General features: G+C 42.8%; 1 protein-coding gene and 1 long non-coding RNA gene across 5 annotated transcripts in view; one reads left to right on the top strand and one right to left on the bottom strand.

Moving 5' to 3' along the window:
- On the bottom strand, positions 1 to 25,532 carry LOC142558302 (retinoic acid receptor RXR-alpha-B-like). 2 transcript variants are annotated; one of them, XM_075670452.1, is made up of 3 exons: positions 25,144 to 25,532; positions 22,829 to 23,496; positions 1 to 13,320 (listed from the first exon to the last, which is right to left on the bottom strand). In XM_075670452.1, exons 1-3 carry the CDS (start codon positions 25,530 to 25,532, stop codon positions 13,070 to 13,072), a joined length of 1,308 nt encoding a protein of 435 aa, XP_075526567.1. In that variant the 3' UTR covers positions 1 to 13,069. The 2 variants fall into 2 exon arrangements, with proteins under 2 accessions (XP_075526567.1, XP_075526572.1); XM_075670457.1 differs by lacking the exon at positions 1 to 13,320 and adding an exon at positions 16,044 to 16,184.
- Positions 25,533 to 26,162: 630 nt separating this feature from the next.
- Positions 26,163 to 26,445, top strand: part of LOC142558321 (uncharacterized) — a 121,661-nt gene continuing 121,378 nt past the window's right edge. For all 3 annotated transcript variants that reach the window (XR_012823010.1, XR_012823009.1, XR_012823008.1), the window contains exon 1: positions 26,163 to 26,292. This is a non-coding gene — a long non-coding RNA (uncharacterized LOC142558321). The remainder of the gene's footprint in view (positions 26,293 to 26,445) is intronic.

The following is a 26,445-nucleotide window of genomic DNA, read 5'->3' on the forward strand; positions in this document are numbered from 1 at the left end:
TACAATCCTTCGATATTTAAATCATTTTAATAACTAATGTGTGTACAAAACAATGATGCAGAACTCTGCCAAGAAACTGCTTGCAAGGGTCACAAGTCTGAGAGATGAGAACCATAAAACATTTTTTATTTTCATGCATATAAGACACTTCTGTATTAGTGCTGCCACAGCCTTGGCGGCTTTATCACTTGAGCCAGACTCAGCTGCAATTCAGCACCACAGTGATGCTCTTCAGTGAATAAAGAATGCTGGCACAATCAGGTGGACTTCTACAGGGCAGTGTCGAACAAGAACATGATTGTAAGATCTACTATGACAGAAACTAACAGAGAAGCATTGGGTTTTGACACCACAAAATTAACAAGTGGAAAGCTCCAAGACAGGGCCTCAATAGAGCACCCACACAACAACAAAACAATGCACTCAATTTTATCTACAAGATGCTTATGTGAAAATGTGACAACCACAACGACTCCATGCTGGTGTAAACCATGTGACATGTGAACTCTTTGTGAAGTTCACTAGTATGAAAAACATGAGCACAGACATGCAGTGCTACAAAGAAACATCTTCAACAAGCAAAACAAAGTGACAGAAGTCACAGCACCGGGATCACTAACTAGCCATAACAGTTGGCAAGTGCTGCCCAGTATGCAGCACACACTGTGCTCAGGAGTAGAGCTTTGAGCAGCAAAACTTTGTCAGAAACAAAATGGTAGCCAAGTTTCTGTCAAAGAACAATGCTATGCACATTAAAATCTGTATTCAGCAGCTTGTCCCATTCTTTTTACAAATAAATATTGTGCTTGGCCTGCACTGTCAAGGTTAAACTTGCAAGGTAATATATGCAATCTTGTGGTCATCTATTAAAATGTTCTATGACATAGGCTTGCCAGGAGGCAGGTATATTTTTCACTCTGGCAGAGCTTGTGTACCCAAGTGAAGGACTGTTATTGCTCTCGGCAAATATGCCACTAGGTCTATTAATTTCTATGCTAGCCGCTAGTGCAAATTTCGCTTCCTTGAATCTATTTTCAGCAAAGAAGAGTGCAATTCAGCACTGACTAGCCCTAGCATATCAACCACAGGTGTAACATTAAGCATATCAATGCATTGTGAAGCTTTTTTTGTCAAGTATTCCTTGTTTCTTGTCGTAGAGCCCTATCTTGCTGAGTAGGGCTCAGAGGGTAGTCTCAGCGAATCCCCCCCCTCAGAAGGAGGAGTAGGGCTAAAAGGGAAGGAGGGAATAATGTTTAGTTCAGTTTGCCCTTTTCAGTATAACTCTGGGCTACGACAACAACACAGACATGAAGATGCCTCTAATTGTCATGGGGACCTCCATGTAGATCTTCACAAACCCCAAAGCACGTGGATCCTCAATTTCATGAAGGTCACCTAAGGTCTCAAGTTGATATTGCATTTCAATATGCCCCCAAGCCAGTTTGCTATCGTGTTTTGCAGGCGGTATGCAATCGACCACGTTTTTGCTCGCAGGTTGGATACCCTAAGTGAGTTGAAGTACAGCTCGTACTACTCCACGCACCGGACCACCTTGAGCATCCTGCTAGAATTTCCCCGCACTCCTTTGCGGGAAGATGAGGAGGAACTCATTCAAGCGTGTGCAATGTAGTGGCCTCATCGCTACATGAGCATGTTCCCTCTAAAGTTGCCACCCTCGAAACCCCACATATATACTACGTGTGTAAATAATTCATTTTCATGAACTGTAAAAAAGACACTACACTGTGCAAGAAAATATAAACACATCGGCTTTTAACTCGCAGTTTCTGCATTTCAGTCAAGGTCACGCATTTGCATCTTCAATGGAAGATGGGTGCGTCCTTCAATGTGGCTTCGTCCGACATTGGGAAATGCACCTAAACATAGGATGAAAGCTTCGCTTCATTTAGATGCTAAGATTGTGTTAAACCTGCACAATTTCTTTTCTGTTACCTTTTTGTGTAGAAGCAACAGGAGAATGAATGTGAAAACAAAAGTTCTAAGGATTTGCCATACAAGGTAAAAAGTATGATGCTAATTATGCAAGTTTTCAATGAAAGTGCAGAGATGGTCAAGTCCGAAGGTATACTGCCACATCCAATTTTCACTTGAAGGGCCCCTCACCAGGCCATATAGCAAATTTTGGTTATATGCTAGAAGTTGTCATGTGCCCTCTATGGAGCGTTCCGCTGCAAGAATTTTCCAAATTGGTTCCATTAATAGCCGAGATAGAAATACAGTGCCGCAAACCCATGACTTCAGGAAGTGAGCGCTACTGCCAAGAGAGACACTCTCTCCACTCGTGCTGTCTAGCCTCTGCAAGCGGAATTCCTTTTTTGTGTTCTCCCATACCAGAGCTTGAGGATCGCGTGACGCATATGTCGCGGGCCCCACCTTTATTTTTTTTTCCTCGCTTTTTTGCTGCACGGCGCACTTCCGCTGATGGAGTCGTGTGTGAGCTGTTACATTTGTCTTGTTTTGCGCAGTGCACGATTTTTCATGCAGTGCACAAGAACACTTCACTAGCGGTATAAGTAAGTGCTACACAACACCGAGGCAGACACAAGCGGATCACAGAGCATGATCGCACGCTGGAACACAGTAGAAAATGGCATAGTTTCGATGTCTGCGTGCACGAGCACGACGTGGGAACAAGCAGACGAAACGGACGTAAATGTCTCTTGCTGCGATACGAAGTAAAACAAAAGACGCATACATTTGGTTTGTGGGTTTTAATGTTTCTCTAAACTTTAATTCGTCTACTGAAGCAACAGATGACACAGATAACAGATGTTGCCTTGAATAATTATTGAAGTCGCGTGTCATTATGAGTGATGTCACAGCACAGACACATGTACATAGGCGCACTTGCACATATACGTCATCCCTACTGTTTGGATTGTGGCGTCTGCGAGGAGAATGGCAAACGGCGTTCGGTTTGAAATGCCAGCTCTTTCTGTAGCACGTAGCAATGTAATACTTAGCAGAGACGGTCGTTAGCACAAATTGTATGCACAGCGCTTGTCAGCTCAAAATGACCAGACCTGGTGAGGGGCCCTTTAAGAAATTGAAGAGCGGTGCCTTTCAGACCTTATTTTTAAAAATTAAAAAAAAAAAAGAATGTTTTTGCGTGACAGTACACAATTGCATTAAAACTGCTTGAAGGAAAAAAATAAAAGTGAGTGTAGTGCTCAAGTGCTATGCATGTCATGAATGGCATGGTTTGTGTATAAGATATACATCACCAGTTTGTGAATAGAAAAGGAACTGTGCACATTTTTACATGCCAGATGGTACTATAGAATGAATGCTAACATCAGTGAGGAAGCATCCACACACTGTAACACATGCCACATATGGAAGGAAAGCATTTGTTGAACTCCAAGACGAGCAATGAGATTCGCTGCTTCAAGCAATGTATATATCAACTTGCCACGCATCTCTAGACCTTCAGAAATGAAGTGCCTCAGACCATACTGTCTAGAGGGACATAACATTGAAACTAGTTTTAAAGTTTGCTTTGCTAAAAGATTAAAAGCTAGTAGTAGGTGCTCAAAATCTACAACTTTCCTGCACTGCCATACTTGATAGTCGCACAAAGGTGTTTAAACCACTCATTTACAAGAGTAGTCTAGCACGCTGCCTACACAATGCCTACACAATTGACAATACAGTCAAAACCCTCGATAACGAAATCCCGCGAGAAAGAAATATTTTCAAATCCCCAGTGAACGCCCAAAGGATTCAATGCATTTCGTACCTCTCGATTACGAAATGTTGCTGTACTACAATCCCGCACCAACGAAATTTGCCAGAACGTAACCCCACATATTACCTGTTCAGGTAAGGCTAGCAGGCTCCAAAATGTGCTCAAATATGATTGCCTTGCACTAAAATTGTGTACAATACCAACACATTACACTTGTGTGGGGGCTGCCATTTTTGCTTACAAAAACAACCAAGCGCCTAAAGCGATTGCATGCACTGGAAACACGTCATGGCCACCATCTTGGGTTGACTGCCCGTTTCCAGCGGCACACATGTTGCTACCGGCATGCGACAACAGTTTTGCACACCTGATGCAGTGCGTATGTGCACCTTGGTGTGAAAAATGCAGCAAAAACAAGGAAATCCACGTCCCATCAATGTGGAATTGTTTATGGCGCTAGCGATGGCGGTCGCAGCATGGAGTGCCACGCATCATGCCGTGATTGAGCGATCGTCTGGGAATGCGCATCTCTTGCTTCCAGAACACTGGTTTTGGTGCCATCCGACAGGCATCATGTGTGGATTCGGCGGCGAACATAGATTTGCGCGGAAGGGCCATAATCTCGATCCCCCCAACTGCCTTCGGCTATACGAGATATGATCACTTTCGCACTCAGCACCGGACGCGTCGGCGCCTATGGGCGACAGCATGTGCTGGGGAAATGCTGCTGCATGTGTGGAGCGCTGGTGCTCTTCGTCCAGTGCCGAGTTACGCAAAATCTCACAAAAGTAATCGTATTTCCAAAAGCAATTGCTCGAGAATACTGCTCCACGGCAGTGCTTCTACTGCTGATTGACGCATGTGGTGCACTTGTACTGTCAGCAATGCGGTTGGTTCTATATCCTCAAGCAAAGCTTGCCAAAGTAGGCTAACGGAATTTTGACAGTAGAGTTTCGTTCTGCGACGCATTACCTATCTTTGCTGTCTCATTTCGCAACAACAAAATTCTCATGAATGCGATTTTTTTTTCCTTTCTCCACCCATTTCGTTATTGTGAGGTTCAACTGTAGTGTCTGCAAATCACAGTTTCAGAAATTCATATGAATAACAACACAGAAACACAAGCAGAGGCCAGTGAAAAAAGTACAATTACTGCTGGCTACAATCTTGATTTTAACAACATAGCACATTGTTTGCCAAACAGTTTTGGTTGTGACGAGCGATCTGAAGCTGCCTGTACTTGACTGTCATGCATGCACTGGAAATTCACCAAAAAGGTCACTCTTCCACAACACAGAATAAAGTATAAAGCTTCTAGCAGCACAGGATTCACATACAACTATTTTCCACTTACTCCCGACTGTTTCACTACTAGCCAGTGCTCTACAGGCAACCACAACAAAAAACATAATAAAAATAAGCAAAATAATGTGCCTTTAACATGTCTACTTCACCACTTCACATACATGCTTACTAAACAAACTTTGTGCGGAAACAGTTGTGCTGACGACAACTGGTGAGTTGCTTCATGAAGGCTGGCCAACATAAGTGTGCGCTTTCTGTTGTTATAGCCAGGTACCAAAAACACACTGAACCAAACATTAACTCAATAAATGCAAGCAGAGCACACTATGTATAACTAGTAATTTCATGAGAGACATAACTCACGTTATACATCATACTGCACCATGAAAAATATATACATAAATAAAGGCAATTGACATGTTCTGAGGGTGGAACCCATCTGTTAATACAGAATATGGTCCCCAGAGCCACTAAAATACAGCAGGTCACAGATTTGACATCTTAAAAGGATGAAAACATAGCCATAATATTCTAAAACATTCATTTTTTTGCTGCGTCATTAATAAGAAGCCACTGTGGTGCAAGCATATACAGTCTTCCTGTTTTGTCAATTTTTCATAATGATAGCTGGTTTCGAAAATATAGGTGGCCCTTGCACACGATCCAATTTTACACATAGAGAGGAAAAAAACTGTAGAAATAAGTGCACTGCCACCAAACTAGACCTTTTGATAAGGTCTCTTTTTGGTCTACCTGTCCTAAGTAAGACAGCAAAGAAAATAATGCCTTGTATGCAATACGACAACACACATGCAGTTTCTTAAGCGTCCTCTACATTGCATTACTTAAGCGAAAAAAAGGGGGCAGTCTCTTAACATTAGATTTGAGAACAGTGTTAGCAGACTACTGTGGAAGCTAACCTTGCATACATACATTCAACATGTAAAGTCCTTTCATAATTCACAAGTGCACTTCTCTGCGCTCTCATATTTGCCCAACTAATGGCAGCACCAGCCATTGTTCAAATGAAGAAGTGCTAGCTGCACATGCTGGGGCTTGTCTCATGCACACGGCTTCATCAGGAGAGCCACACCTACATTTTCCACATAATAATACAAGCAAACTGTGCTTGTACACGCTGTTTGCAAAAATGACTATCCCGCCATTAGTTGGGAAAACTCTTCTGCACGGAAGTAAGCTTTACAATAACGAAAAGGGTCTACTTAACAAGGGCAAGTGATATTACTGAGGCGCCTGACACCCACTGCAGTCAAAAGTGATGGAAAACAGTTCCATCAAGGAAATGTAGTATATATTTACCCGTATACAGTCAACCTAGGATGGCCATGTGGCAGTTAACAGAACCAGCATAGAACTTAAGAAGCATTTGTTACAGCATGCTCCCATTCAGGCTAGGTTTGTACAAGATAACCAAAATAAGCAGGGCACCTATAAATTAGGGTAATTGATGTCATAAAAAAAAATCAGTAAGGACTGATTTGTATTTAAGTAAGCTTGTTAAAAGTGCCCTCAATTCATGCATTTAATTTTAGATGTCTGTCTTTTTATTATATTTTTTTTTTTCGCAAATGAAATCTCTAAACACAAGAGCAGAGTGCCAGCTAAAGTTTCATTGGCATATGCCTCCTTATTAAAAATAGAGACATGATTCTGGAGGTCTACCAGTTCATTTGAATTCCTTCTTACAGTATTTTACTATAGACCTCGACTGTTCCTAAAGGACCATTAAATGGTGACATAAGATTGGCTGGCACAGCAAATCATTGAGATGGTTAATAAGGACTTCAACTTTACTAAACAATGGCACACAAGACAACCACCTCTTCTAAGCAAGTACCAGAAGCAGAGTTCTTAAGTAACAGTATATTGCCACAGTTTAATGGGTGGCTAATGCATAGAGTTTCTCACCATATTACCTAGACGAAAATCTGGCACCATCATTTACGCGAGTTTTCTAACGAGCACTGTGCCGTCATGGGAATGACAGTATATGGGTGGGCAAGGCTTGTGTTGGCTGGAGTTGTATGAGGCTTTATCTAAAACATGGATATGGCTATACAGATAATGCGTTCTTAAAATAAAATCTTCATAAAAAGTTATCATTCACCCATATTACATTTTTCAATAAAGTTTACTCACCTACAATGCATAATCAAGCGAAGAAAAGCAACAGGCAGCAAATTGTTCCAAAGCGAGTGCAAATCTTGTCTGTTCTTCAACTTTAGCGACCCATTGATACCTTTTTGCGTTTCATATAATTCTAGTACATCCACTCACAAGTCCTTATATATAAACAAAACATATTTTTGTGTAATAATAAAGCTAACAGAGCTCTTTACATGCCGTTTTTGTAGGAAATGAATTGTGACAGATGGAAGGGTGCTGGCCAGGTGTGTCTTTAAAGTGTCCTGGCTCTCCGAGAATGATGCCAAACCAAAGTCACTATATACCAGCATTCCCATGCATACAACAGTGCAGTAGTGCTAGATTTCCCTCTGGACAATATAGTCAGAAACTCTATGAGGTAATGTTTCAAATTCTTGATACTGTAGTTTTCTTTCTTCATGCTATAATGGCGGGCAAGACACCAGTGTTAAGTTCTATGATCTATTTTTGGGTAGTAAAAAACGTCACATTAACAATATGCACAATTAATTTCGGTCCCATCACTTACTGATTTACTGCCATCGTTTCAGGGTATCTGTAAAGCAGGGGACATGACTCTTGGGGATTGAAAATTGCACAAAAATCACATTTTCTGTGTGTGTTCATTGTAAACTTTTGCACTTGTGTGCAATTTCATTAAAAAATACCACATATATGTTGTGGTACCTCGATTCAAGGATGAAATGCCACACCCACTGGACCACAGTGTCTTAAAATTTTTGTAACGTGGATTTTGATGAAATTTGTACAATTGACATATCTCAACATGCTCATTTCAAATACGCAATCAGTTATAGTGCACAGCCAAAAAATGTTTTCACTATTACAACATATGATGTCCAGAAAGTTGCAAGTTTCGGAGTAGTATCACAATATCTGGGGGGCTATACTATGCAGCAATTTTCTTTTTTTCATTCTTTTTGCCCTTTGTCGTAGGCTTGCATGTCACCACGCTGCAAGAAGCGGCCGCTCAATGTGATGGATGATAAAAAAAAATGAAGAGCGAAGAAAACGAATACCTACAAAAAAATACAACCCATTGTTGCCATTGTTTAAAATATGTTTTATGTTAGTTACTTTATATGCAAGCAATGAAGAGTGCACCAAGACTGAGATATGTACACACAAAAATGACAAATTTACCAAAACATTTTCTGCCTTAGATGGCAAAATGGCTTTTTTTCTTATAACCATTTTCCTTGCTACAAGTGAAGTTCTGGAGTTTTACATGCCAAAAGTATGATCTGATGGCACGTCGTAGTGGAGGGCTCCGGATTAATTCTGACCAGCTGGGTTTGTTTAATGTGCCCACAATGCATGGTACACAAGCATTTTGCTCTTCTGCCCCCATTAGAATGCAGCCGCAGCGGCTTAGATTTAACCCGTGATTTTGTGCTCACTTGCTACAAGTGGTTCAGTAAAATGCAGTAAACTTATGTCCACATTACTGTACACTCTTTAAAAAGGCCCTGAAACACTTTTAAATCCTTCTTTTATCGAAGCATCAATATTAATATTGCAATTTTGGGGACATGTACATCTGTGGCGTTTCTGCTACAGTCATAGTCCCTTTACTTATTGTTGTACAGCTATCACAAGGAAACATTGACATCTGCCTTACATGTCATTCATCGCACTAGAGTTTTGGATGCTATAACTTGGTTCCAAATGGTTTAGAGCATTCATACTTGCTTTATTAGACCTTCTGATACATAATTCAATTCTTTCATTGTGCCAGTCTCTTTCATGCCCCATAATTTTTAATAAATAGTTCACTTCCAGACAGTATACATGATATGATTGCAAAATATTAGCTGTGCAAGAGAACTGATTGCATATAACTTGAATTTAGCATGGCAAAATACATATATAGTCAAGGTCTTCACAATATCAATGCATCAATAAAAACTCATGGCAGACTTACATGACTGTGCAGAATTGAAGATGAAAAACAAATGAAGCTGTCACACCCTTCTGCCAAAGAGGATCATGCCATCATGGTGAACTGTATCCCTGGACGCAATTTCATTCCTATGACAAATGTTGCTCATGTGATCCCTTCTCTGCTGCCATCACCCAGAGCACCTCACTCTTACTACCAAGCTTAAGTGGTCATTTTTGCTTTCATAAAGAGATTTTCAATGCCCACATTGGCTTCCAGAGAGTTTCCACTATGACTGTGCACAACTGCAGCTCAAAGCTTATATTCCCCTGCTTAGAGCATAAATTATTTCACTCCTTTTTACAGTACTTGGGCTTTGTGGTGCTTTGTTAATTTCTTAATCAGCCAATACACTTGAATATATTCCTGCAGATATTCCTGCAGTTTTCTTCCGCCTTTTAATTTTTATAAGGCTATTGTTTTCGTATCTCCATAATATGCGTGGTGCACACTGATTAGTGCAGTTTTGATAATTTCTTGAGACTCTCCAAATTATGCCACATCTTTGTAACTTCTCCAGTATGTCCTGCAATGCACCCTCTCGACCATTTCAATGTTTCATTCAGATTTGACTTGTTATCTTGCAGCGATTCTTCCAAATGTCATGGCAAGTGCTATTTGAAATTAACGAGACTCGACAATTGTTGTGCTTCCTGCTATTGTTAGAAGCCAATTGCAACGAAATTTAACTTTGGCTAAATTGATCATTAGATGAGTAGTCTTCTACTTTGAAGCAATCCTTGCGAAACCGCAGTGCTGGTAAAGGAACGATTTCCTTATTAGTAGCCTTTAAACAGCATCTTAGCAGACAACGCATATACCTGGTGTTTAACAGATATCATGAAAGTCCCAGCATGTTGCCTCCAAAATTTTTCAACGCGCTGCCTAATCTCGGAGGTCAGGCCGAAAAGCTCTGCATTCTCGGCCATGAATCACTTCAAGTGAGCAGTATTGGCAGCTTTCTTTTTTTCCCCCCTCTCCCATTTTGGAAGTAAAATTTCGCATGGAGGCTGCCATCTACACTACATAAAACTAGGCCTTTTATGTAGTCTACAATTTCGTTGCAGCTGGCCTTCAACCCACACTTTTGTAATTTCGCCTGCATATCATACAGAACGTGTTCTGTATCACTACCGAGGCTCATCCTGGTCTGACTTGTTCTTTTGCACTTGGTGAGAACACTTGCTTGTACACACCTTTTGAAATACATATTTATGAATGCTCATGACCAATTCTGCAAGAGAAAAAGTCCTAAGAGACACATCCCTTTTCCCGTTAGAATAAGTGACCTCAGAACTGGCCATAAACGCCCATTTATAGTATAAATCGGGCAGTATATCCGTGTCATCAATATTCTTCTAGGTATCACCTCTCAGTAAATTACAGCACATGCAATATTTATTTTAGGCAAAGCCCAGAATGATTGAGGACAAGAAAATAAGTAGACACAGACACATCTCTAGCCCATGTCTATTCTTCTTAGCCAAGAACACCTTCATATGAAAGCATCTGCGTAAGCGAAGTGAATATATGTATACTCTCAAAGAGTGTAATTAATATTTCCCAATAATGTGATCATTATAAAAACAGCTCCAGACACACAATGGCCACCAAAGCTTACTATCTTTACTGCTTCAACAGCATTGCAGATTACTCAGATTTATCGAAGAATGGCTGATATTTGTAAACCCTGAATTAAATGTAAAGCAGTTCACCATTGTTTCTCAATATTGCTGCGGTGCATTCCAAGGCAATTATTCACACAACTGCCTGTACAACCAACATAGCGCCAGTCACAGAATAACAGCATGTGCATTACATTTGCTTTCTTTGCAATCTGCACCATGTTAGCAAAAAATTCTTGACAGATGTATGCCGATCCGACAGCTGATACATCAAAGACAAAGACACTCTTTGGAAGTACCAAGCATCCACTTGGTGGCTTGTGGCCTCACTCGAATGCAGCAGCAACACAGCAGAATTGCTGCTATGTTCGAGCGTGGCCGTGGCTGGCTGGTGTTACTGATGGGACCCACACAAGCTGCGTTGCAGCACCACAGCATTAGCTTTCACCGCCACAGCCAAAAGCAGCAGTTACTTCTATGTTGCTGCATTCGAGCGAGGCCGTGGCTGGCTGGTCCTATTGACGGCTCCTATGCGGGCTGCATTGCAGCACTATGGCAGCGTCCTGCTGTCTTTGCCGCAGCCATACAAACTGCTGGCTGACCTCCAATGTGGGACCAGTATAATGTGATGCGAGAAACAAAAATTACGGATCACTGATTAAAGAAACTGCACATATAAGTTGTTTTCAATTTGAATGAGAAATACGCAAGATAAATTTTGTTTTATAATAATCATTACATTTTAAAGCTCATTCGGGGCTTTGGCACACGTTTCGTTGCATTTACGTTTTATATCAACCATGCTATTGCACGCCATCTCACGAAAACCTGTGAAACTGTCTTTATCAACTTTGCAGTAAAAGGAAGATACAAGAGCGAATCAGAATGTCTTTACCCCTTTTTTCTTTTTAGCCAAACTATGGCTGCAAATGCAAAGTCATCATATCCATTCTCAGCGGTGCACCTTTCTTGGACTGGCCCGGCCTTATCTACCAGTAGCTTTGCAGCACGGCGCTGCTGTCAGTTGTTGAAGATGGTGGTTGTGCTATGGAGCAAGGGACGAACGCCCATCAAAATTCACAGGGAAATGCAGCCCCCGTGTGGGGAAAGGTGTCTTGCTTTGAGAAGTGTCAGGTGGTGGTGTTGCGAGTTTGTAAAAGGCCGTGAAGCCAAGACAACAGTCCAACGGTGGTTTCACCGTCAGCCGGATGAATTCTACCACAGGGGCATCTTAAATTTAGTGCCGGGATGGGACAAACATCTAAACACGTGCGGGGATTATGTGGAAAAATAGTTTAAAGTTTATAGAATAGCATGTGTATTTGTAATTACCTGTATGTACGTTATTTTGGCTAATAAAAAATAGGGGCAAAGACTTTCTAATTCACCCTCGTACACAAATGGTCGCTTTTTAAAATACTACAACAATGACAAATGGTGACATCCGTGTGCTGTTTTGGAGTCAAATTGAAAGAACCATGGATGATTACATTAGAGAGCAGTGAACCAAGATCCAAAATCAACACTGAATTTTCTGGCATGCAGCGCAGACTCTTGACTAAATCTGTCACTGTAAGGGTGAACTACATCCATCCATTCCCCAAGATAACTGAGGCTAAACAAGTAGCAGGCCTTGGCAACCACTGCATGTTTAAGGGAACTGCATTATCCACAAAAGAGCTTGACTTCAATGTATGCGAACTGCGCTTGCACTATTGATTCTCTATAAAATCATATCACAAGAATAAATAAAGCTGGAAGCTAGCATTGTGAGTAAATATTCTTACTCTCTTGTCCCTACTCACCCTGTACTACTTTATTGAACTATAGCATTGCCAACTCGCTCAAACTACTCTTATAAGAATTTTATGAGCCAACTGAAGCTGACATGTCCAATAGCAATACTTGAAATGAATACCCTGTGAATGTTAAAACCTATAGAAATATGTAAGAAAACTATTACTCTGAGTGGCATCTGGAAGAGTGACAGCTTCATAACAACTATATTTTTTTTTCTGTTACTTCTTTAAAATCTTCCATTCCTGAAACTGGCCCATCAGACATCATATCACATTGCTGTTATCTCTAATTTGCGCAGGATTAATGGAAAGCTTTCTGCTTACAGGCCAGTAGTTAACATGCTAAATAAATGGCATCACAGAGCTTCTTTCCCCTCACAGCTGAGACACAGGGCTGTGAAGTCAGAGCCCTGATCCCACCCTGAGGTAGCAGGATGAAAATTCAACAAAAACAGTTACAGGGGCATACCACTCTCCCAGAGAGCCTGTACAGTGCAATTCCTCATGGGTCAGATGGGGCCTCCAGCATGGATAAGAGGAAATTGTCGATAGGGGTGTCCCCAATGAGCTTGAAGAAAAAGAGGTGCTCGAGGCACTTCAGGCCGATGCTGCGCAGAGCTGGAAGTCGCAAGAGCAGCTTGGCAAAGCGTCCTGGCTGGTCGGGGTACTGCTGCCGGCAGTGCTCTTCCAAGGCAGCGTATACTTTCTCCCTTAGGGCCTCCACTTGGGCAGTGCTGCGTAGACCCTTCGCCTCTGCATGATCGGCAAAAACAGTCGGCCATTTTCAGTGATACTGACTTCCTCACAGATATGGGTTGCTAAATTTGGAGAAGGAACGAGGATATCTATGTACAATTGTACTGGTTTCGGTCATACGTTCTCATTTCCTTCGTTTGCTTTCTACATTATATGTGAGAAAACATTATCGAAATATGTACTATGGTAGAACCAAAACGTCCTGCAAGGACTATACCAAGGACGCTTTATTTATGCAGCCATGACCATATTGACGCCAAGCCAAGTTCAAGACAAGCCAAAGTTTTCATAACCCAGGTTTCTCATGGAGCCACAGTGCCCCTAAAAGGACTCACATATTCGGCAGTGCCTGATTTCCCTCTAAGTAGTATTGCGAGAAGCTTTATGGCCACACATAAATAGGCTTAAAATGAGGAGAAGAGGCGAGAGAGGATGCAGGGACATGAGGGTTCCTGAGCACTCTATGAAGGCTGGTAGGGTTCCCATACCAATCCGCTAATGTTGGTAATAGTCACTAATTTGTTATTCCAGATGTGTGATCAACCATCCCAGGTTAGGCTACTACTACCCTTTAGTGTACATTCGAGATTTAGATTGAAGAACGTTTTGCCATTAACTTTTGATGCAAAGTGTGTTTCTTTAGTGTGGCAAGCTTTTTCCATTTTTGGGAGCTCTGACTGCAAGAGGGCTTGCATGTCTTACCACGTTTAATGTAGTGATGTCTACACCATACAGCCCTTTGTTCATGAAATTTAAATCTTTAGGAAAGCATGTTGTCTTCACCTTCACTTATTAAAGGGGCCCTAAGCAGATTTGAACAGATTGAATGAACAAGCACAGTGCGTAGATAATATGGCTGCAATTATATTTGCAAAATATTGCATTTACTAGGAGGCCACAAAATAAACGTGAAATGAAGTGAGAGAGTGCCATCTCTCCAATGCTGGTATAACTATCCCTTGACGAGCCGAAGTGATGTCAGGTACATTTTTGCGACAGTCAAATCCTCCACATTCCAAGTGGCTGTTCACTGTTGAGATAAGCACAGCATGACATATTGATTTTTTCCTGTCTTGCTTCCGGCATTATATGTTTAATATCAAATGATAAAATCAACATACAGAGGTAGTTCCAACTTAATCAGAGCTGGAGTAAATTCCACTATCTGTGACTAGCATATGCTCACACCTGCTTTTGTGCTTGGTGAAACAAGCAATGTCACTAAGTGACTCGCAGAATCTAATTTCGCTTCTCATTACAGGGGTCCTGAACCACCCTTCGGCTTGGTGAACACCTCAGCCAAATTTTGCATTCGTGCACAGCGCGTGGAGCTAGCAAGCGGAGCACAAAGTCACCTTTTTCTCAAATGCTCTTTTCAACAGAAGCCTGCTTCTCACTCTTTTCTGGATGCTCTATTTCGCAATATAGCAGACTCCCATAGGCGGCTGCTATTGGCCAGTAGATGACATCAATCAAGAAGGGCATTTGGGTCAGTGTACTTCTTCGTACCGTTACTGTGTATATTTATTGACGCAGTTTAACAAACAGGCTGAAGTAAGCGAAAATCTGCTTTCAAATTTCAATAGTTATGTACTTCCAGAAGAAGCTAACTATCGTCTGCTCATGCTTAGCCATGGCTGCCTGCATAGGAGTTAAACTTTGGCCACCCTGCTTATCGGTGTTGTAACCATCCCGGCTAGCTAATTTCGACTAGTTCTGAATGCTCAACTAGCCTCAAACCATGCAATACTTAAGGTCAGACCACACACACTCGCTCCTGCTCTCTCCTGGTTACATGCCTTGGCAGACTTCTCTAGAGTGCTCCGAAATGCCCAAGTTGGATGTGGCTATCATCCACCGGTCAAGCTGTAGCTGGACAGAGCCGGACTGTGCCATACAGCACAGCCAGACTGCAGCATGTGAGTGTGAGTGCGCACTCAAGCCCTGTCATGCACAAAGCAAACCCTGCAAATATGCACTACAGCTGCATGTAGCTGTGGTCTGCTACGTAGTGTAGATACCGGGGCTGCTGTGGGGTGCCGCAACGAGTCCACTGACTATGCGCATTGCGACTTGCTGTGGACAACCATGTGTGGCGCGTCATAGGTGCCAAAATTGGAAGTACTGGTATCTACGTTAACATCCAAAATCAAATTAGAACTGCGTGCCACAGTGACATTCAGTAGGCGAAGCATTGTGGGCATGCCCTGCTCCGCTGTAGAGGACGTTTGATTACCAATAACTCAGCTTCTGCTGAACGCATTGAAGTACTTTTTTGCAGCAAAGTATTTCTCAGATAATCTATTTTAACATCAAATTGGTTTCACGACTTCGATAAAATGTGGTTCAGGGCCCCTTTAAGAACGCGTTCCTGCATATTGAGGATTAGTGTTGATATCTTTCTTCAGCAACTATAATCACATAGTCACTGCCACGTGAGAAGTGCTTGTGCAAAGTGAGAAGACAGACATCCGATTGTGGAAACTCGTCATGACCAGATGTGGGGCGTGATATACTCATGGAAAGCTTTCTGTGGCAATGGAGGGAAAGCTATGAAGGCAGAACACACACAAGTAAGAGTGCTCCTGAAAGAAGTCCCACATTCTCATCTACATTAGATTAGGCTGGCGAAGCGAAGACATATAAACATTGTATTTACAACAGCGAAATAAAGCAAGCAAAATATATCACTGAATGTTTAATTTATTTATCTTTCTGCTTTTCCAATTTCATGTTTGGGCAAATGTGATACCGTCACGTGTGGAAGTTGCGCTGTCAATGCTGCTGGAATACTTGGTGAAGCAAAACACATGCAGAAGCTCCATCCTCGTAGCTTTCCTTTTCTTGCCACAGAAAGTTGTCTGCAAGCATAGAAAGTTTTAGCCTGTCTACACTCTATAACCATGTATGAAACACAGGATACGTATCTATGCATCCAGTAGCAACAGCCCCAATATTGACACTTTGTTTAACCATGATGCATTACAAAAGATCTTGTGTTGCAAGAATGTTCTTATTGAAGGAAGAAAAGAAAGCAGTGGTTGGCACTATACGTTAATGATTTTTATCAACATCTTTACACCAGCACCTGTTGGCACAATATGGTAACTGCAACTGCAGTTACCATATTGTATCACAAGATGACACTGTTTCTCATGTCTACATTTTATTGCAATGACAACTATATGGACATTCCAGGCGAATATGTGCCGTTGCCATGATGTTTGAGATATATATAACAATATATATATTTAAATAAATAAATAAATAAATGCGAGACCACGGTGAGTGAGCACAAGACTTGGTGTTCCATGTTTGGTCAGTTTCATTCTCCTTGATTCATGGGGACTTCAGGTAAGCAATGAAGAGACTTGGGAAATGGCTTGCATTATACACTCGAACCTCGTTATAATGAAATTGGATATAACGGATATAACAAAATAAATAAAATTCCTCTTGAAATCCCCATAGAGATCCATGTATATAATACCTCATCTGAATTTCACCTCCTCCAGGGGCTGTATTCCGAAATGTTTGCCTTATGCGATAGTTTCGCCACCGCGATAGTCACATTCAGTAAATCAAGCGGCTGCTTACCCGTGACGTCAGCGTGCACTACCAACATCCGCTCTTGAACGCGTCACATCGCATGAGAGACTGTGCCGTGCGAGTGCAGAGCGGCTCGGGTGTGTTGTTTTCGAGTGTAGTGGCCGCCGTACGGGTTCTGCGCGCTGACTACGGTTGGCTACGGCCGCTTTAGGTAAAATAAGTTGAAAAAGGAAGTGTGAAATCTTTTATTTTAAATGAATGAACAAATACTGCCGCGATACAACGCGTATAAGATGCCACCGAAAGGACTACTATAAACTACCACCTCTCATATTTACTACACTCCACCACCAACGGAACACCAAAAGACGTGTTCTTCGATTCAATACATGACGAGAGCACCCATCGACATCATGATGTTAAAATGATGTAGGCCGGAACTACTAGGTGGCGCTGTTTATTTTACGGTTTTGCTAAAACAGCCAATCTGTGCACGCCGTTGGCGGAGGCGTGGCCAAGGCGATAGTTTCACGGAAGGCGAACGTTTCATAATACGGGCCCAGTGCACTACATCTGCAGGCTTGGAGTGACACCTGACACCGTCAAAAGAAGCCGAGAGCGAGTGGGGCTATACTAAGCCAGGTACAACAAAATTAGGAAGGCCCACTAAGCTTGAACAAAGACACTCCCTCACCAGAACAGGAATTGGCCTTCCTGGTGCAGTATTCAGCCACTACCTTCCTTATGATTCCTATAATTAACCCATGGCCCTCAGTCCCCAGCAGCTGCGGAGCACCTGACCAAGGCGGCGGTCAGACCTGCAACGCAGCAGGGGGTGCTAAGAATCTCTGGGTCTGGACAGGGCGCCAATGGAAACTGACCCTGTCAACCTTTAATTGCTGAACTCTGTCGAGTGAGGCTAGCTTAGCAGGACTCTTTGAACAACTATCAAACATTGTTTGGGATATCATCGGCCTTAGTGAGATTAGAAGAACTGGTGAGGCTTATACATTGCTGAATAACGGCCATGTCCTCTGCTATAGAGGTCTCCCAGATAAGAAGCAATACGGGATGGGATTCCTAATCCATAAGGACATAGCGGGCAACATTGACAAATTCTACAGCGTTAATGAGAGGGTAGCAGTAGTCGTAATCAAACTGAATAATAAGAGGTATAGATTAAAGGTAGTACAAGCTTACGCTCCAACATCCAGTCATGATGATGAGGAAGTAGATCAGTGTTATGATGATGTTGAATTAGCAATGAGAAAAGTGCAACCTCAGTATACTCTAGTAATGGGCAACTTCAATGCAAAAGTGGGGCAAGAGCAGGCTGGAGAACAAGCTATGGGAAACTACGGCGTTGATTCTAGGAACGCTGGAGGAGATATGCTGGTAGAATTCGCAAAAAAGATTAAGCTTCGAACAGTGAACACCTTTTTCAGGAAGCATAGCAACAGAAAGTGGACATGGAAAAGCCCTAATGGCGAAACAAGAAATAAAACTGACTTTATACTTTCTGCCGACACCAGCATAGTACAGGATGTAGAAGTGATAGGTAGGGTGAAGTGGAGTGATCATAGTTAGTGAGGGTTAGGATTCACCTCAATTTGAAGAGATAAAGAGCAAAGTTGGTGAAGAAGAAACAGGTAATCCTAGAGGCAGTAAGGGTAAAAGCAGACAAATTCAGGCTGGTACTTGCAAACAAATATGCAGCCTTAGAACAGAGAGATGATGATGACATAGAGGTAATGAATGAAACCGTAACTAGGCTGGCTTCAGAAGCAGCAATTGAAGTGGGAGGCAAGGCACCAAGGCAACCAGTAGGCAAGCTCTCGCAAGTAACAGAGGACCCAATAAAGAAACGACAAAGAATGAAAGTGTCGAAGTCAAGAGATAAGCTAGAATTCGTGGAACTGTCAAAACTGATCAACAAGGTATAGTAAAAGCTGTGGAAGAATTCTATACTGACTTGTACAGTGCCCAGAGGAGTCAGGATACCTCCATTAGAAACAGTAATGAACAGGATACAGAAACTCCTCCTATAACTAGCGATGAGGTGAGAAGGGCCTTACACGACATGAAACGAGGAAGTGCGGCAGGAGAAGATGGAATAACAGTCGATTTAATCAAAGATGGAGGAGACATAATGCTTGGAAAACTGGCGGCTCTTTATACGAGGTGTTTATCGACCCAGAAAACTGGAAGAATGCAAGCATTATACTAATCCACAAAAAGGGAGACGTTAAAGAACTGAAAAACTATAGGCCCATTAGCTTACTCCCAGTATTATATAAAATATTTACCAAAATAATCTCCAACAGAATAAGGGTGACACTGGACTTTAGTCAACCAAGGGAACAGGCTGGCTTCAGGAAGGGATTCTTTACAATCGATCACTTACATTTCATTAATCAGGTTATCAAGAAATCCGCAGAGTACAATAAGCCTCCCTATATGGCCTTCATAGATTACGAAAAGGCATTTGATTCAGTAGAGATACCAGCAGTCATAGAGGCATTATGCAATCAAGGAGTACAGAACGCTTATGTAAATACCTTGGAAAATGTCTACAGAGATTCCACAGCTACCTTAATTATACACAAGAAAAGTAGGAAGATACCTATAAAGAAAGGGATCAGACAGGGAGACACAATCTCTCCATTGCCATTCAATGCGTGTTTGGAAGAAGTATTCAAGTTAATAAACTGGGAAGGTTTAGGAGTATGTATCGGCGGCGAATATCTCAGCAACCTTCGGTATGCCGACGACATTGTTCTATTCTGCAACACTGCAGACGAGTTACAACAAATGATTGAGGACCTTAGCAGAGAGAGTGTAAGAGTGGGGTTGAAGATTAATATGCAGAAGACAAAGATAATGATGAATAGCAGGGCAAAGGAACCAGAGTTCAGGATCGCCAGTCGGCCTCTAGAGTCTGTGAAGGAGTACGTTTACTGAGGTCAATTAATCACAAGGACTCCTGATCATGAGAAGGAAATTCACAGAAGAATAAAAATGGGTTGGATCGCATAAAGCAGACATTTCCAGCTCCTGACTGGATGCTTACCATTATCATTGAAAAGGAAGGTGTACAATCAGTGCATTTTACCAGTGCTGACATATGGGGCAGAGACATGGAGACTGACAAAGAAGCTTGAGAACAAGTTAAGGACTGTGCAAAGAGCAATGGAACAAAGATTGCTAGGCATAACATTAAGAGACAGAAAGAGAGTGGTTTGGATCAGAGAGCAAACGGGTATAGGTGATATTCCAATGGACATAAGGGAAAAAAATGGATCTGGGCAGGTCATGCAATGTGCAGGTTTGATAACCGTTGGACCATTAGGGTTACAGAATGGGTACCAAGAGAAGGGAAATACAGTTGAGGACAGCAGAAGACTAGGTAGAGCAATGAAATGAGGAAATTTGCGGGCGCTAGTCGGAATCGGTTGGTGCCTTCATCTTGCAGTGGACATAAAATAGGATGATCATGATGATAATAATGATGATGATGATGAAGAAAAATTGTCCCAATGGCCAGATTCAAACAAAACATCTCAAGCACAGAAGCCCGATACACTAAACATTCGAACGTCCACATGTGCAAGAGGCGTTCTTAAGCTGCCAAGGCGCTGTTGTTTCTACCCAGCAGAAGTTGCCTTACGTGTTGCATTGAATCAATATGTTGTACCCATGTATTGTTTGAACACAGTTCGGGATTCTACGGTAGCATGTTTTGGTTCACGTCACTTTCTTCCGAGAAGCGTTACACCATATCACAAGTAATGGTGATGTTAATGGCAGGAACACAGTGCTAGCATGCAAGCTGCATTGCCACAGCATCAGATATTAATGATGGACAGCCACTGTAATCAATGGTGATTACCATTGTTACTGTGCTCACCCATGTACAGGCATTATTCACCATAATACCAGACCATCCCCGAAAAACAATTCAGCAGGTCCCTTTTGTTTTATCACTAAATTAGGAGCTAGTCCAACAGCAAAAGCTATCTGTAGTAAAATGCTACAAACTGGACACAGTAACTACTATCCGTGAAACAGCAGGTTCACTCTGGTGTGTACCCAAGACAACGTGCTCATGTGACCGTCCTTTACAGGACAGCACAGACACAAATCACACAAAATACCAATGCTTGTGGCTCTCTCATAGCATTCGCCAAAGAAAGAATGATGGGAAGTGCAATGCTACAGATAAATCAATGCCTTGCCATTATATGAAAAGCGGTTCTAATCCTAACAGCATCACTACACAAATCCAGCTTTCTTCTTTTTTTTTTTTGAGCAGAGACTGCAATACTGCTTGGCAATGTCAAACGAACCAGTCCTTACTTTAAGCAACCACTCCAGCATCAAAACTTCACTGCTTCTACCAGGTACTGTGGCCTGAGCAGCAAGGCAAGCTGGGCATTTAACACCCAGCTTGCCTCTATGTGCACATTTTTCCACATCCCATACAGCCATGATTCAGAATGCATTCATGGGCCACACCTTAGTTCATCCAAACTAATATCTTGAATAGACATTTTGTAGACCTGCATATTAGCAGGAAGAAACAGTGTTTGCTTTCTTGAAAAGAATTTCATAGATCAGCAGGTTCCCACTCTGGATATCTGTGCTGTGTCCAAATTTGACTATGTTGCCACAGGTGAAACCCAGGTATTTCTCAATTCTGAACAGTGAAATTTTTCTTCTCTCTGTGCATGTACATGTGCGTGCTCAGACTTGTTGCCCATCATATTTGTATAATTACGTTGCGAATATTGAGTTTCTTTTTTCTTTTTTTTTTTTTGAGAAATCAGGATTTGATTAGAACAAGTTTGTGATGACTTTGAAAAATGCCTGCACACTAAGCTTTGCAGTAATGCACAATTTTTTTTTTTTACTTCTATCACTCAGTGTTAATGTGTGCCTTTTTAACTTGCACAAGGTCGAAGGCCACTGTTCGTCAATATGCATTAAAGTACAGAAAATAATGGTCACTGAGGTTTACATTTCTGCATATTTATGACTTGAAGACCTAAAGAGTTTAGTAATAGTGCCGGACATCTACATTTAACCCGTGTGAAAGCAGAATCTGGAAAAGTGTTACACCACTGTTACATGGGCAATGCTTATCAGGTTGACTTTCATTTAAATGCTGCTAAGAAACACTGCTAAGAAGTTTAACTCAGCTCATTGAGATATTGATCCTGGTTGATTTCCTGCGAGCATTTCCTTCTAGCAGATGCTGCTAGATGCATTGGAAACTGAAAGCTTAGTTGAAAAACATGCCTTTGATATGTAAAACTAGTGCAGAAGGTAACTTTATCAGAAAAATGCTATTTATTTATTCATCTTTAAATTTCATGTGTGTAGCAAATGAAAGCACAGATTTGCAAATTTAGGTAACATATTAAGCGAAAACCTTATTGTGATTCAATAATGTGCTTATTATTTTTTTGAGGGTCATTGTGATGACTCTTCATATATTACATGTGCCAACTAAGTTTGAGTATGTCAACACCAGTCTTCAATCATGATTGATGAAGCATAGTTGCACTGAGCAGAGGTGAAGTTAGGCATGCATGGAGATGACTATGGAGCAGTGCTCAATTGTGATTTTTATTTTAATTATGGGGTTTTACGTGCCAAAACCACTTTCTGATTATGAGGCTTGCCGTAGTGGAGGACTCCGGAAGTTTTGACCACCTGGGGTTCTTTGACGTGCACCTAAATCTAAGTACACAGGTGTTTTCGCATTTCGTCCCCATCGAAATGCGGCGCAGGATTTGATCCCGCAACCTTGTGCTCAGCAGCACAACACCATAGCCACTGAGCAACCACGGCAGGTCAATTGTGATTTAAGCACACTCAAAAGTGCATGTGCGACAGGGGTATTAAACAGCAGAAAATATACGATAACCAAAGGAAAGCTGAAGGTGCTGCTTACCAGGATTAAAAAGGACCACAGCACGCAGGCAGCCAAGCTCGGTGCGATCCATTTTCATCTCGCGCATCTTGGCCACCAATTCAGTGAGTACCCGGTCGAAGATGGCTCCAACGCCAGCGCTGTGAGCACTATGCCGCTGCACCACGAGGCCTGTTGCCAGCACAATGCCATCACGCACATCTATGGACCGGTGCGAAAAGGCGGCAATGAGCAGCTCATTCCAGCCGGCCTTAAGCAGCACCATGCGGTCCTCGAGGGGAAGCTCTTCAAAATGTGGAATGTGCTTGGCCCACTGGACCAACTGATGCAGCTGCCGGTCAGCCGCTTGGCAAATGCTGCTCACGGGGTCCTGCTGTTGGACACTCTCCGACAGGGTGCCAGTGTGTGGCTCAACTCGCAACTCAGCTTCCAGTATGCGTTCCAGGGGCATCTCGGGGGGCACTCCACCGCTCGTGCTCTCCACTTCACTGTCAGCACGATCCTTTGTGCGCTGCCGTTCCTCTTGCACTGCCTCCCGCTTCATGCCACAAGAGAGGCACTTCTGATAGCGACAGTACTGACACCGGTTACGCTGCCGTTTGTCTATGACACAATTCCGCTCCTCTCGGCAGGCATATGTCAAGTCTTTCCGCACCGTGCGCTTGAAAAAGCCCTTACATCCTTCACAGCTGCACACAGAACAATGCCACATAAGTCAACTAAAAAATTAAAGTACCGGATTTCACATGCCAAAACCATGATTTGATTATCAGGCATGCAATAGTGAGGGACTCCAGATTAGTCTTAACCACCTGGGGCTCTTTAACGTGCACCCAATGCACGGTACATGGGCATTTTTGCATTTCACCCCCCATTGAAATGTGGCCATCATGCACATAACACAATTACAAGCACCACTAGCTTAAACGGGCAATTGAAAAATGGTGACCATACAGAAAAAACAGCAAGGCTCACGAAAAAAAAAAATGAAAAAAGAAATGTGTGCCGACCATCAATGTACCACCAATAAATTTTACACAGCACTACATTTTCAATGTCAAGTAACTAAAGAGCAATACTTGCACTAATTTTTGCCATTGTGTAAACAGTAAACAGAAACATCAAGAAAAATAAAAACTAATAAGATGTGTCTAATAACTATTATAATAAGCAAAAAAACTAACAATTTGCCAATGCAAGTTAGCACATGAATATATATATATATATGAGATTTATTGGGCTCAAGCTCTTTTTCTTTGCATAACAAAGTATTCAGATCCATTAACTCCAGTGTCCTGCCTGGTTAAACCTTTGGCAACTTTGTGCTAGAACCTCATCTCTCACACTGAATATTATTTATCCTGTGGCTGAACAGTGCAAAAAAAATTCGCACATGTTAAGCACCTTGCTTTGTTCTTTTTTTCATGTATGTGTTTTCATGCATTGTTTAGTCACAATGAACTCATTGTGATTAGCTCAACTTTCAGTGCTTCTACAATATTTATCTCCCAAAGCTGTGACACTGCAATTGAATGTTCACTCAACAAAAATTTTTCAAATGTAGAAGGATATGTGTACCTTTCTAATTGGGAGAATAAATAACAGGAACAAATAAACACAGCAATATTTAAGATAAAGCATCACACATCATAAAAACAATATGTGACTAGGTCTACAATTTGCCACATGTCGTCTACTTCCTTACGCGCAATAAGAGTTTTGCGAAATGCCACCTGTATGAGCGTTTCAATAAACTGTAATACACCAATGGTTACAATGTAGGCTACTGAAGCTGCAAATAGCATTTTAAGTACCATGTTTCTCACACAATCTAACTCTGACTTGTCGTTTGTTTCAAAGTCACAAGGATTCAAAAGTAGGGACACCATTATCGTGAAGCACCTATTTACATCGTAGTTCAGACTGAACAAATTCTAAAACATAACCAAGTAGTGCAAGCGAATCATGCTGTGGTCACTAACCATTTTGCTGCATACATTTAGCTTGCAATGTTTTGCTACTCTTCTTCCCTGTTGATTCATCCTTTGAAATGGTCATGGTCGGTCATGGGGGCCACTTTTAATTGTACTGGCAGCATGCCTCGAATGCAACGAATACTAATACTAATGGTATGTTTGGTGCAAGGTAAGCATAATATGGTATGAATTTCTTTTGCACAGGCTGCCTCTTACCTAGAGTTTCTAGTCCAGCATGCTGAAAGAGACACTTTTAGCTGGCAGCCAAGTGGAAACTGAAAGCACACACGGACTACTTGTGTACGCACACGGTCTAAAGCTTGTAGCCAATATAACGCGAATGCACATGAAATCACTCGCCTGTACACGCCATAGTGCTTTCCCGAAGCCCGATCTCCGCAAATGGAGCAGAGGTGCTTGGAGCCGCTCAGCGGGTGGTTAGGAGGATAGCGCATGGCTTGTTGCTGCTGTTGCGGAGTGGCCGGAGGTCCGTTGTTCAGCTGACGACCGTCCAACGGTGATCGACTGGCCGAAGGTGCGCCGTAGCCGCTCAGCAGGAATGACGGCTGCGGCGGAAGGCTGCTTGAGACCCCGTTGGAAGCCCCGCCGTTCAAGCCCGGCGCTGCGCGGATGCCCGGGGGAGAAATATCAGGAGGCTGCAGCGGTCGCGTCGGCCACGAGGCCGCAGGCCCCGCAGAGCCGTACAACAGAGCAGTTACAGAAAGCTTGGGCCGCTCCTTCTTGTACATGCTGCCGACGGCAACAGGTGCGCACACGAGAACCGGCTGCCGCGCTCCGCACCACTACCTGATCGTATACTAAACGGCCGCTGGGGAGGCGCCACGAAGCGGCCTTGGCCGCGAGCACGCGTCGGTAACGCTCGAGTTCGACCTTGAGACCCGGGTGCACTAGATCACAACCGCGAGTCAACCACAAATGTTCTGTGATCACTAGTAGCGGATGAGTGGCACCCTGCCCCAGGCACCGGGGAAGCGCAGTGACGCACCTCGGGACCAGTCGGTTGTCCTTGAGTTGGCGACCGTGTACAGGTAGTACAGCCGACCCTCGCTGCGCAGCTGTCCGGACTCTCTCCCTCGTGGGAGGAACGCCAAAGGTGACGAACGCAACGGCGCCCTGGGAGCGAGCACCGCGCGTCTTTGACTCCTCGACCGTGAATACGCGCGGCTGCAACCGCGCTACAGAGCGACGCAGGCTGGTTGAGTATAGCGCCACGAACAGGCGCCCGCATATTCTCACTGCGCACGCGATCGCAAGATCGTGTTGCAAAAACTTCGTTTGGCGGAGGGCGTGCGGCAGCACTACTGTACCCCAGCAGAAAGGAATGAAAGAGTATCCATGCAAGTGACTGGAGTTTGTATGAGCGAGTCCGCGTTAGCACTTACTGCTTGACGTGAATGTGCGTGCGCGAACTCGCAGCTCCTGAATTTCACGACAGCAAGCTTAAATGCTCTATGTATGTACACATCATCGCCGCAAAATTCATCAGCGGTAAGTGATGTTATAAGTTACTCTAACCACTTTTGATAAACATAGACGGCCGCCCTTGAAGGACATCAGCCCAACACTGGGTCAGTGAACCTAATAACAACAGGAAAAAGCGCGTCTGCTGCAAGCGCTTTATGTGAGCGGCGTGCCCGATCT

This window comes from Dermacentor variabilis, chromosome 1 (genome assembly GCF_050947875.1).
Source record: "Dermacentor variabilis isolate Ectoservices chromosome 1, ASM5094787v1, whole genome shotgun sequence".
Classification (NCBI taxonomy): Eukaryota; Metazoa; Arthropoda; class Arachnida; order Ixodida; family Ixodidae; genus Dermacentor; species Dermacentor variabilis.

Coding starts and splice junctions, on each gene's coding strand:
- LOC142558302 (XM_075670452.1), bottom strand. CDS start 25,532: ATGTACAAGAAGGAGCGGCCCAAGCTTTCTGTAACTGCTCTGTTGTAC. Junction 23,497..25,143: donor AAGCACTATGGCGTGTACAG/GCGAGTGATTTC, acceptor TTCTGTGTGCAG/CTGTGAAGGATGTAAGGGCT. Junction 13,321..22,828: donor TGTGGTCCTTTTTAATCCTG/GTAAGCAGCACC, acceptor CCGATCATGCAG/AGGCGAAGGGTCTACGCAGC.